The 12,908-nt window shown below is 39.5% G+C and overlaps 1 protein-coding gene across 1 annotated transcript in view; it reads left to right on the forward strand.

Annotated features, from left to right (window-relative positions):
* The window catches only part of atg7 (ATG7 autophagy related 7 homolog (S. cerevisiae)), a 99,388-nt gene that overhangs the window by 60,287 nt on the left and 26,193 nt on the right, over nt 1–12,908 (forward strand). The window contains exon 19 of the mRNA XM_089125170.1: nt 8,089–8,211. Coding sequence (XP_088981296.1) covers nt 8,089–8,211 — 123 coding nt within the window. The remainder of the gene's footprint in view (nt 1–8,088; nt 8,212–12,908) is intronic.

Below are 12,908 nucleotides of genomic sequence, written 5' to 3' on the forward strand. Positions count from 1 at the left end.
CGCTTTATTCCACTGCACCCCACGCTTTACACCACTGAATCCCACGCTTTACACCACTGCATCCCACGCTTTACTCCACTGCACCCCACGCTTTACTCCACTGCACCCCACGCTTTACACCACTGCATCCCACGCTTTACAGCACTGCACCCCACGCTTTACACCACTGCACCCACACTTTACACCACTGCATCCCATGCTTTAAATCAATGCATCCCACATTTTACACCACTGCATCCCACACTTTACTCCACTGCACCCCACACTTTACACCACTGCATCCCGCGCTTTACACCACTCCACCCCACGCTTCACACCACTGCATCCCACACTTTACTCCACTGCACCCCACACTTTACACCACTGCATCCCGCGCTTTACACCACTCCACCCCACGCTTCACACCACTGCACCCCACGCTTTACACCACTGCATCCCAAGCTTTACACCACTGCACCCCACGCTTTACACCACTGCATCTCACGCTTCAAACCACTGCACCCCACACTTTACACCACTGCATCCCATGCTTTACATCAATGCATCCCACAATTTACTTCACTGCACCCCACACTTTACACCACTGCATCCCGTGCTTTACACCACTCCACCCCACGCTTCACACCACTGCACCCCACGCTTTACACCACTGCATCCCGCGCTTTACACCACCGCACCCCACACTTCACACCACTGCACCCCACGCTTCACACCACTGCACCCCACGCTTTACACCACTGAATCCCACGCTTTACACCACTACGTCCCACGCTTTACACCACTGTATCCCATGCTTTACACCACTGCATCCCACGCTTTACACCACTGCACCCAAAGCTTTACACCACTTCACCCCACGCTTTACACCACTGCATCCTACACTTTACACCACTGCATCCGACGCTTTACACCACTGCACCCCATGCTTTACCAGGGCTCTCAAGCTTCACGCATTGAGCATGACAGTCACTCATTTCAGTCTTTTGTCACGCACTCCCGCCACACATTGTATTTCTCACGCAGAAAAACTATTTATAATATATTTAATATGCCGCAGCGCCCAAATTGTCTCTGGCCACGCCACTCTCACAGGAATCAAGCGCGCGCGTCTCCCCTGCTCTCGAGACTGTCACTTATCAGCCAATCAAAAAAGGAAGGGCTACACAAAGGCTAGCCAATCAGAAAATAGCACTATTGTATCTGGGTAAGATTTAACACAACAACCAATAAAAAAAGCATTTCCTGGAATTGTTCACGTGATTCTGCAACAACATCTCTCTTCCAAAAGTTTCGCGTTCACCCACAGAGGAAACGACTGGAGCTCAGAGTAGCACTTTGAGCAGAGTAAGTCATGATCTCCTGTTTTAATGTTACAACAAATTTACAAATTGTTTGACACAAACAATGACAACTTGACTGCTGTTAGAGAATCATATTTTATAATTATCCTGGCCATGGATGCATTAATCATTGCATCTGTCTTTCAAAGATGTCAGGTAAAAAGCAAACAAGCATCCTCTCATTCGCCCTGAGAGGAAAGCCCCCTAGAATGGCTGGGCATGAGCCGAAGTGTTTTAAATTTTAAATTGGAGCCAACACCACAAATGATAAAGGAGTCCAAAAAGGCAACAAACGCTTACAACAAACAACACCAGTCATAATCTCTCTCTCTCTCTCTCTCTCTCTCTCTCTCTCTCTCTCTCTCTCTCTCTCTCTCTCTCTCTCTCTCTCTCTCTCTCTCTCTCTCTCTCTCTCTCTCTCTCTCTCTCTGTTTCTCTCTGAAATTGAATAAATACTTTGTATTTGGTTGAATTGTCAGTCCCATGTGTTACGGCCAGCTCGTTTCGACCGTACATAAAGAGATACAAGTGCAACAAAATGACTTGCAAGTTTTTATTTGTCCTCAAAAATCACAATTAACTGAAGATAACAAAGTCTAGGGTTTCAAATCAAAAGGGGAAAATCATAATCCGGTTGGGGAGTAAAAGAAGGTTGGTATGTGCTGTAAAGCAAAAGGTTCAAATGACTTCGCCAGAGGCTGTCAGTCCAATGGACGAAGTGAAGAGGAGATGTTTGATCCAAGGTTTTATCCTCTTCACAATTGAAGATAATCAGGTAGCAGGTGTGCGTGATCTCCCACGCTCTCTGAACAACTACGCCACCAGCAGGCGAGCAAGCAGAACGCAGGGTCGTAACACATGCGTCAAACATTTTATGCAAGTCTCAGCAAAAATAAAAACAAAAACACTAATAATAATATTATTAATGAAACACCTTCATTCCAACACCCACCAGCCCCCCCCCCAACCCCCCTAACCCCACCCCCCAGTAGCAGTAGCAGTAGCTGAGCTGAAATAAGAGCCAGCCGTGTGTCCGTGATGTTAGTGATGTTGCTCTCCATCAGCTGAGTGTGAGTGTGAAACCATGGAAACAAACACTCCAGTCGTCCACAGACAAATACTTGTAAATTTAGAGACGTTGACTTTCGTCCGTAATGAAGACAGACTGAAACAATGTCCCTTTGAAATATACACTTCAGCACATGTGAGGACTTAACACTCTTGAGTTTCTTCCGGGAATGAACACATCACTATATTCCTCATTTAAATAATTCATACGCAGAATAAAGGGGCGGGGCCTTGTTGAGTTAGTTAGTAGTGTGTTAAACTGGCAGTTATGGTAAGGGACGGGACATTTCCCGAACACACTCGAAGCGCTCAACCAATCACAACACTGCTCAAACCGACTAATCAGAGCACAGTGTGCTTTTCAGAAGGAGAGGCTTCATAGAGATAGAGAAATAATCAACATTTCAAGCACGAAAACCTGTTCTAGTAGTAAAAGTCTGTCAAGACTCGCGTCTTCAGTTTTCTGTATAGTTTCATTGAAGTTAAAGGCTATTTTTACCCAGCGATGAACTCAAACTACTGGCAGACGTGAGTTAAACGATCTGAGGTTTTTATCTGCATGGAGGAAAAACCTCCACCATCTCTTCAAACAATTACAGGGGAAGTTACAAGAAGCAGTGGGAGAGAGAGAGAGAGAGCTGTATGTAAACCAGATGTGCTGCACGCCCTCACACACACACACACACACACACACACTCACACTGCGTCAGTGATTTAACGGGCTTCATAAGTCAAAGGCTCCAATTTAAGGAGGTCAGCTCTTGGAAAACACAATTAAATCTTGTTTAGTTGCTCCTCCTGCTGTTCTGTTGCTAGGCAAGAAAGCAAGTTTATTCTCATGATCTGTTTCAAATAGAGTTTGATGTTTGTTCAAAGAAGATAAATACGTTTACTCTGAAAGAAAATTATTAGTTTTCGTAGTTTATTTCTGTGTAAAAGCTTTATACTGTACATTCCGTTAGGATTTCAAAGGTTTTCACTTAGTAGGTTGTTTGATTGTTTTATTTTAGTAAAGACTCCACATAAAGAATTACTGCAATGCCATTTGTTTGACAGTTAACCTCAACAATTTCTGAGCAAATACATGATGTCTTTGATCTCTGTTAGCATTTGTATGTCAGAGTGGTCATATTATCTACTTTTGCACTTTTTAAATTTTAAATGAGGAATATTGTAACGTGTTCATTCCCGGAAGAAACTCAAGACTACAATGGAGGCGTTTCAGGAGTTCAGAAACACTGACACTTGTCACAATCTTAAAGTATAATGTCAAACAGCAACATTACACACTAAAAAAAAACAAAAAAAAAAACATAGGTTCTCTTTAAAGAAGCATCTGGGTTCATGGGGTTTGGACAGACGAGCTCCGGTCTACTCTCGCCCGTTCTCTCCGTCAACTCATCCATGTCTGGTTCACTGAAAGCAACAGTGCCACTCATTCATCAGCTTTAGCAGAAACTCAATCTCCTCTGAGAATGAGCTGAAAGGAGCCAGTGTGATTGTGGAGGAGTGTGTGTCTGAGAGAGAAGCTTCTCGAGTGTTTCAGCCTGACAGACAGTGGTGCCAGATGTCTCTCGCCCGCCTCTCTCTCTCTGCATGTGACCGCAGTTTCAGATTGTGTTGTCACTGTGTTTGGATGTGCACCGGCCAACAAGCCAACTGTATGCGAGCTTCCCGAATCTGAACATGTTGAATCGGTCAATTTCTGAATACATAGTGTTTGATGTGTGATGAGTGCGTTTACAGCAAGTTTGGAGTCAAACACACATATAACCTGAGTAATAGGGGTTTCGCCCCGGAGGAACCTTTCATAGTTTCTAGAACTATTGGCGGAAGTTTCCCGGATGTTAGCACGTTCGCACCACAGGAACTTGGAACTATTTTAGTTATAGGAACTCCTCTTAGATAAACTAATTTACTTCTCCTTCAGAGTCGGTCTAAACCAGCGCTACAGGAACCACAGTGACGTTAGTGTTTTCTGATTGGCCGAACGCACGCGAAACACCAGCACCCGCCATTATTAAAAAGCAGTGTAAACTCACAGATTATAGCCTATATATTTACTCAACAAACTAACTCTATGAACATAAAACAGTGATTGGTGGAGCTCTTGACCTTTACGCTGAGGAGAAAAACCAACGCAGCTTTGAGGAGACCGAGAGAAACATGATCACACGGCAAACGCTAATTATAATGATTTTCAATACTGTCTACTCTCTATGATTAACAGTTCTATCTAATGGTGTATTCGACAGGACTGTTAGACACATAGACATAATAAATACATAGGCCGCTGGAGCGTATGTTAATGGCGCCGCTATATTGCGGAGGGAAACTTTCTCTTACTTCTCATAACGAGAATTGAGAAAAATGCCTGTTTCGTGTGCTGCTTGGGGCTGTACAAATCGCAACACAATTGAAAACTGGTCTTGAGGAATTATCTTTCACAAGCACGAATGAACATTTGTTTCTGGTTGTATTTGGTCATGATATAAGTGGTAATAGTAACGTTCAGAAAGGCAGTGAAATTTAAAATACTACTGCTATTGTGTCATGAAATGTAGCTTTAATAGTTTTTCAGTCGACAATGTATTTGTTTAGACTTCAAATCTGTGGTTTATTTATAAAGATGGCGCCTATTTAAAAATTTGATCTGACGTTTTCGAAGTTGTGAGATCCAGAGTTTTTGTATCGTCTATATTATTCTGCAATTGATATTACATTTAACAGCTATTATTCAGTCACTATTTAACTTATTATTTTTTAATGTCTATAGTATACACTGTAATTGATATTTCTTATTCCATTGCTATTATTATAGTATTATACATAAACTATATTGTATTATGTACTTGTGATTTTATATAATTATACTAGACATAGTATAATTATATGCATAAAACAGTTGTAATAATTACATAAAACATTTGTGATAATCTGTTACCCAAATATGTTCATGGTATTACTGTGAAGCTGCTTTAATACAATCTGTATTGTAAAGAAGTGCTATAGAAATAAAGGTGGTGATGGTGCAGTGGATAAGACACATGCCTTTGGTGTGAGATACCTGGGTTCGAATCCACTATGAGACACCAATGTGTCCCTGAGCAAGACACATAACCCCTAGTTGCTCCAGAGGCATGTGACCTCTGACATACAGTATATAGCAATTGTAAGTCCCTTTGGATAAAAGCGGCAGCTAAATGAATAGATGTAAATGCGACTACTATTAATTACTATTTTATTCGCATGTAGGCTACTGTTTGTTTATTTTATTGACTAAAATATTTACTATTACTTCTCACTTTATCTTATATTTATTACTATATTTGGATTGCACTGTAGTTGTGCCATATCATATGTGTATTACCATAAAGGATCCATTAGCTATCTTTGTTATTGCTAAAATCGTGTCAATCACAGAAAATGCTTTTTACACAATCTATCGAGATTTTAAATAACTTCGAGATTTAAGTTTTTTTACACCACGTACAAACCACTGAAATTGGTTGATAAATGTAATTTTTTAATTTATTTTTTATCCAGAAAAAACGCTGCTCACCGTTTACTTGCATTTAATTACAGCGCAGTCTTGCCCTCCGCAAAATGGTGGACGGGTTGAGGTATCGCAGCAACGCTCCAAAGCGGCCAATAGGGGCGTCTATGTATAATGGCTAAGGTTAGACAGATCGTAAACTAATGAACAGGAGAATACGAGCACTGTCAGCTCAGTCGTTCTCAGCGCCGAGCGAGTCTTACGTCACTCAGAGTTCCTAAAGAGCGAACACAACCAGGAAACGCTCCTAGAGGAACCATCAGTTCTCGGGGAACCACACTGGAGGATAGTTCCTAGTTGCGGTTAGTTGCGAAAGCCCCTTGTCTTTCGAGGAAAATCTGTTTGCAATCCAAGAGCAGCTCATCTCTACTTGAATGGGGAAATACTGAAATGTTCAAAATATGTAATAAGTTTTCTGGAAAAAATTCCATATTATTCCCTCTGGTCCGCTAATGTGTTATTTCTCCAGCACTTCATGGCCTATGCGCACTAGCCCAAGTATGTTCAGTCAATAACTGTATATTGTGTTCGATAAACATAAAACATTTGTGATAATCTGGTGCCCAAATATTTAATTTAATGTAATGTAGAATTGCTTCGCTTGTTGAGAGAAATCCATGATGCAAGAAAAGCATGTTCATATCTTAAAACAACATCTAAAACACATGAGCCGAAGCTCTTTTCAATAAAATCCATGCAAAAGTTAAAGGTCCCGTTCTTCGTGATCCCATGTTTCAAACTTTAGTTAGTGTATAATGTTGTTGTTAAAGTATAAATAATATCTGTAAAATTATAAAGCTCAAAGTTCAATGCCAAGCGACATATTTTATTTAACAGAAGTAGCCTACATCGAACGGCCCGTTTGGACTACATCGCTCTACTTCCTTCTTTAATGACGTCAGCAGAACAGTTTTTCGACTAACGCCCGCCCACAGGAATGCTCCCTCAACTCGCACACTTCTTATAACTTACTGTGTTTACTCAGCTCTTACGGTGATTTTCTGAAGTAAAACTGACGCTTCATCTTTTGTGTGATGTACAATAAACTTTATTAAACTCATCAGTGTTTGATCATCATTTGGACCTGGTCCGAAACAGCACACTTGTAGGCTATTAATAAATAATGGATACATACAAGCAGATTACAAATATGTTATAATAACCGTAATTAAACTACTAAACTATACCTGTTCCATCTCTATACAGCTCTCTGACTCTGTAGGCATTATTGTCCGACTGGAAATGAACACCGTTACTGAGAGTTTCTGATATTATCATCATTCTGTGAGATGAAATTGTCCTGAGAGACTCATGAAGCTCCGCCCCCTGTGCCGGCAGCAGCAGCTTATTTGCATTTAAAGGGCACACACTAAAACAGCACGTTTTTCTGAGCCCCAAAAAATGACAATTTAAACATGCTGTAAAAAATGATCTATTGGGTATTTTGAGCTGAAACTTCACAAACACATTCTGGGGACATCAGAGACTTATTTTACATATTGTGAAAAGGGGCATAATACGGGATCTTTGATATCAGATCATTTTATTAGACAGCATAGTATGTACCGAATATCCTTCAGTTTTATGCAAAACAGAAATACGACGAATAGAATATCAGATCTGGGTAACACTTTACAATAGGGGTCGTCATAATGTATTAACTAACATGAACATACCCTGAGAACATTTGTTTCAGTATTTGTTCATCTTTGTTAATGTTAGATGTTCATTGTTTGTTCATGTTAGTTCACCGTGCACTAACTAATGTTAACAAGATTTTAATAAAGTATTAGTAAATGTTGAAATTAACATTTACAAAGATTGATGAATTCTGTATAAGGGCAGTTCATTATTAGTTCATGCTAATTATTGTAGTTAACTAATGAACCTTATTGTAAAGTGTTTCAGGTCTCTGTCATATGGCCAAAAATAAATGCAAAAAAAGCTTTTTTTGCATAGTTGTAACTGTAATAATGTACACGATGTCAGCTTGCTCTCTCTCGAAATGTGTCCCTCATTAAAGGCCTTGAATTTGAGGGACCTGGAAAGTCCTTGAAACTTGTCCAAACTTGTCTTGAGTGGAAACCCTGGTTACTGATTAACCATCTGTTTGTTTTTTGACAGGTTCTTGAGAATTATGAGCGAGAAGGTTTCCAGTTCCTAGCAAAGGTCTTCAACTCTTCCCACTCGTTCCTGGAGGATCTGACCGGCTTGACGTTACTCCATCAGGAGACACAGGCAGCCGAGGTTAGACCTGATTGTGTGTGTGTATATGTGTGTGTGTGTGTTCTGGAGGATCTGCTCGGCTTGACGTTACTCCATCAGGAGACTGGCAGCCGAGGTTAGACCTGATCGTGTGTGAGTCTTGTGTTTTCATTATTAGCTGATCAGATCCATTTGCACCTGTAAACTTGGAAATATGGTTTTAGAGGAATAATATTATCAGAAATGATTATACACAAACTTTTAATCCCATTAGGAGTATTAAATATCCCTCATCATTTGTTTAGATATACATGTAAAGCTTATTTTCTTGAAATTATTTGAGGTATTCTGTTCTTGTGCTTGCCAACCTATGTGTGATTTGCTGCCGAATTTACTGTATCTCATCCATAATATAATCTATAAAATATATTGACAGCATAAAGTAAGTGGTGAAAACCATTCAACAAGAACATTCATAACACCAAACAGAAACATCTGCTTTTATATTTGTCATATGTTGACTGATGCTCGTAGTTCTGGGTCAGACTGAATGAGTGGATTATGATCTGTTCACATTGTAGAAATATGATCACGCTGATCATTTTAAAAAGGAAAGATGAAGCGTTTAGTTTCTGGCGGCCACAAAGGCTGTTGACCCCGACATACGGTGAATACGCAACACACTCCAGAGCTCATCTCACACAACTCACTTTCACTCTTACTCACTTTTCTGATCACTTATATTCAATATCTGTCTAAGCTCATCGATATATTGTTATATTAGGCAGCAGTATCCGTGCAAATTCATTGTTTATTTGCATTTATATTTGTGCATATTATCCAATGCTACTTGAGATCTGTTTACGTTGAGGATTGTAACGGTTACAATGTAGTTCTAAAAACTGAACAGAGGAGGAATGCATTGAAGAAAAAGCAGAGGTGTGTGTCTGGACTAAATTTTGTATGAAACTTTAACAATTGCAGCACAGATGTCATTTAGAAAACCCAAATGCTACATGTCTTACTCTTCCCGTTAAGAAAAATACCCATAATGCAGTCTGTTCTTGCTTTTCCTGGCTCCTGTCCCAAAACTTCACTTCTACTTGCTCTGGAGAACGTGTGTTTTAAAAATATCTCAGTGTACGGCAGATCCAGGGACGGCTTCTCTTAGTTTACGCTGATCTCAGTCGTGTAACTCCAGCAAGCCAGACTGACCCAGGAACAGTGTTTGGATTCTGGGAACGGTCCCTCGTCGGGACTCTCCAGTCACAAACATGGAGCCCGAAACTGTGGGAAAGTCCCACATCAGCAGTTCAGCGCGGTTTAGAGGCGCAGACCCAAATGAGAGGATACGTGCTCCTGCTTTTGCCCACGCTTATTGTCTGAGACCTTCAGATTCATTTCAGTCCAGAACTTTATATTCCCATGTTGATGTGTAGTATTTTTAACGTGTGTGTGTGTTTGAGTTGCCTCAGGATTGATGGCAAGGATTGAAATGAATGGAAATGTACCACTTCTAGTTTGGAAGCGGAGGTTTTGTGTGGGGAAAATCACATCTCTCATTACTTCGGGACTGTTTGGTGTCAGTTTGTGAAAACTAGGGTGTATAATCTTAAGTCCATGAATATGGTACTATTGTGTCCCATTAGTTGTTGTTTTTTAAGCATTAGAGGCAGAAATCATGTTTTTTCTGATTTGATACATTTCATCTATCAAGTTAATCTAGCATAAAAACCTAAAATATCTGTATAACAGCAACATCCCCAGTGATAATGTGGGATTTAGACCGAATGTATATATTAAAACTCTCAAAATCATACAGTAGATGCACATCATAACTTTGACAATCTAATGAATATATTTTTATTTTTGCAATCACCCACAATTAACATAATTTGGACATTTCTACAGCATATTTGTTTTATGTTCATGTTTAATAATTCTTATACCTATTTAATATTTATAACTAGAAAACACACAAAACAATCCGTATTTAGACTAGTTTGATTTAGCTAACAGGATTGCGAAATAAATAAAACTGTTCTGAAGTTCCTCCTTCACTGACCATTTGATGAAAAAAAACATCTCAGGGCCATGGTTTGAACTCTCTTCATGGAAATTAGCAGTTTATTTTTGGATTTAACATGCTGTTTTTTGTTATAAGAGCACGATACAAGTGTGTCAGTGAAATTGCATAATAATGTGCTCTTGTTCCTGTTGCTGTTGTGAAACTCCATGGATATAAACAACTTCATCCAATCAAACATCATACAATCAGCCTTGAGGAAATCTGCGCTCAGAAAATGAAGTTAACTAGGAAAAGCTTTAATTAGGCTGAAGGAATGACTTTTTAAGCATGTTTAGGTCCGATAATCAAGAGTTCAGAACATTCACAATCCATTTTGCTTCCTCAAAAGACTTCAATCTGTAAAGGATGTTCACTAAATAAAAACAGGGGCCGACATTTGTGAAAAGAGGGCGTTTCTTAACAGAACGGGCCAGAAGATTTGAAATTAAATGTTTATATACAAGGGCTTTATGTCAGCAGTGCACACTGTCCATATTGTGAGCTAATGGTGAATTAATATGTTGTCTTTCCGGTTGAATCGTCTCTCATAAGAATGATTAATATACTCTCCCGCATGCCATCCAAGATGTTCATGTCTTTCTTTCTTGAGTGGAGAAGAAAATTTTTGAGGAAAACACTCCAGGATGTTCTCCTTTTCCACCAAGGCGAGCTGGTGCTGGTTCGGAGCCAGAGCCTAGTTTCAAATCGGTTCTTTGTTTTACGTGGTTCTTAAATCATTGCTAACCTCAGCGGCAGGGGGCGGGGTTACCGTGACCAACAAGACGAATAGAAACTTGTGACCGCCATTTTCTAAATAGCAGCTAATCATGCTAATAGCAGCTCAATTGTAATCTCCGGTAATGCAAGTTACGGTGAGCTGCACGGACGTGCTGGATTCGCCATGTTTGGATACCGGTGTAGGTAGACAAACCAGCGGACATTTATAACAAAATAAACTTATTCATCACTAAATCAGACGCCTCCCACGATTGTTGATTGACAGCAGCATTTCAATACATCCCCGCCCTGAGCGAGCTGTCATCATAGTCCATCTTTGTTGGCCGCAGCAGAATGACGTCTAAGCGATTGTGGTGTTCTGTTCTTGGGTGTACTGTAATAACGAACACAGCAGTCATTCTGATGTTCCAGTGGCTGAGTTTTGTTTTCGAAGGGAATATTCCCCATGAGCAGCGTCAATGCTTTTTAATGTTTGCGTGAATCATTTCTCACCAGACTGCTTTAAAAACGAGGGTCAGACTCAATATATAGCTGGTTTTGCTAAGAAGCTGCTCCTGATAAAGAATCATCAACTATTGTCCCTGCTGCACCTCCAGAAGAAGTGAGTGTAAAATTGTATTAACCTTTATATTAATTAATGAATGCGGCTAATGTTTACAAATTACGTCATGTTTTCTATGTACGACGTTCTCAATATAATTCATAATCCCACATTAATAATGAACAATAATTACAAATATCAGTAAACACAAAGTGTTCGTACATCTCACTAACGTTACCCTGCCTGTACATATACAAAGATAGATAATCAAAGTGACACTATGTTAACTAACCATTCAGAAACGTCCTGTTTGAGCCTAAATTGTCTAACAACTTTGCGGCCGTCGTCTTGTTCCGGGTCCGACTCCGGTTCAAACTGATACTGTTGCACAGATGTGTCCTCAGAGTCTTCGCACTCCCCTGCCATTCTTTCTCCAAAATATACCCTCAACTGTTGTCAAGGCAACACTCCGACGCTCATTATCATTTAAAGGCATATGCACTGAAACGTGCTAAAAACAGAGCTGTTTTTGACCAGGTAAAATTTGTGTTTTCTTATAATACCAATGAGAATTTTTTATTAAAGTATATTACAAACTTTTCAGTTAGACCCTAAAGAATCAAATTAACTTGTATGAAAATGGCATTATATGACCCCTTTAAAGGATGAAATGATTAACTACAGGGGGACTTTAACAAGCGTCGGCACAGATATTGGGTTGTGTGAAACAACTGGTCATCCTACACTGCTGTAATATACATTTCTCAAATGACAACAATTGTTGTGATTTATAAATTTAAGAAAAATAATCGTTAGCCGGTCCCAATTTATATTAAGTGGCTTTTAGTACTATGTACTTACATTGAAATTAATAGTTTGTTACAATGGACTTATTGTGTACTTACATGTTTTTACATTGTACTTATATTTTAAAATTCCAGCATGTAATTACAGCCATAATTACTTTATGTAATTACATTAGTAATTACACAGTTGACCCTCCCCTCACACCTTAACCTACCCTTAAACCGACCCATACCACCACACCTGTCCCTATCCTTACCCGTATCACATCTCAATAGCAGCAAAAGTGTTTTACAATACAACAGGAACACAATAATACATTGTACTTATTGTTCAATGTAAGTACATAGTACTTAAAACCACTTAATATAAAGTGGGACCCATTAGCCTATTATAAATGTAACCATTATGCAGCATAAAGAAAATATGACTAAGTTTTCATTGACTAAAACTGGACTAAAATAGCCAGGCTTTTAGTCGACTTAAAACTTGACTGAATGAAAACAGGGCAAGGTTGACTAAATATCATAAAAACTTAAAAAGTACATTTGACATAGGGCTAAGACTAATTATGTTGCAGGACTATCG

This window comes from Pimephales promelas, chromosome 21 (genome assembly GCF_988280905.1).
Source record: "Pimephales promelas chromosome 21, fPimPro1.hap1.1, whole genome shotgun sequence".
NCBI lineage: Eukaryota > Metazoa > Chordata > Actinopteri > Cypriniformes > Leuciscidae > Pimephales > Pimephales promelas.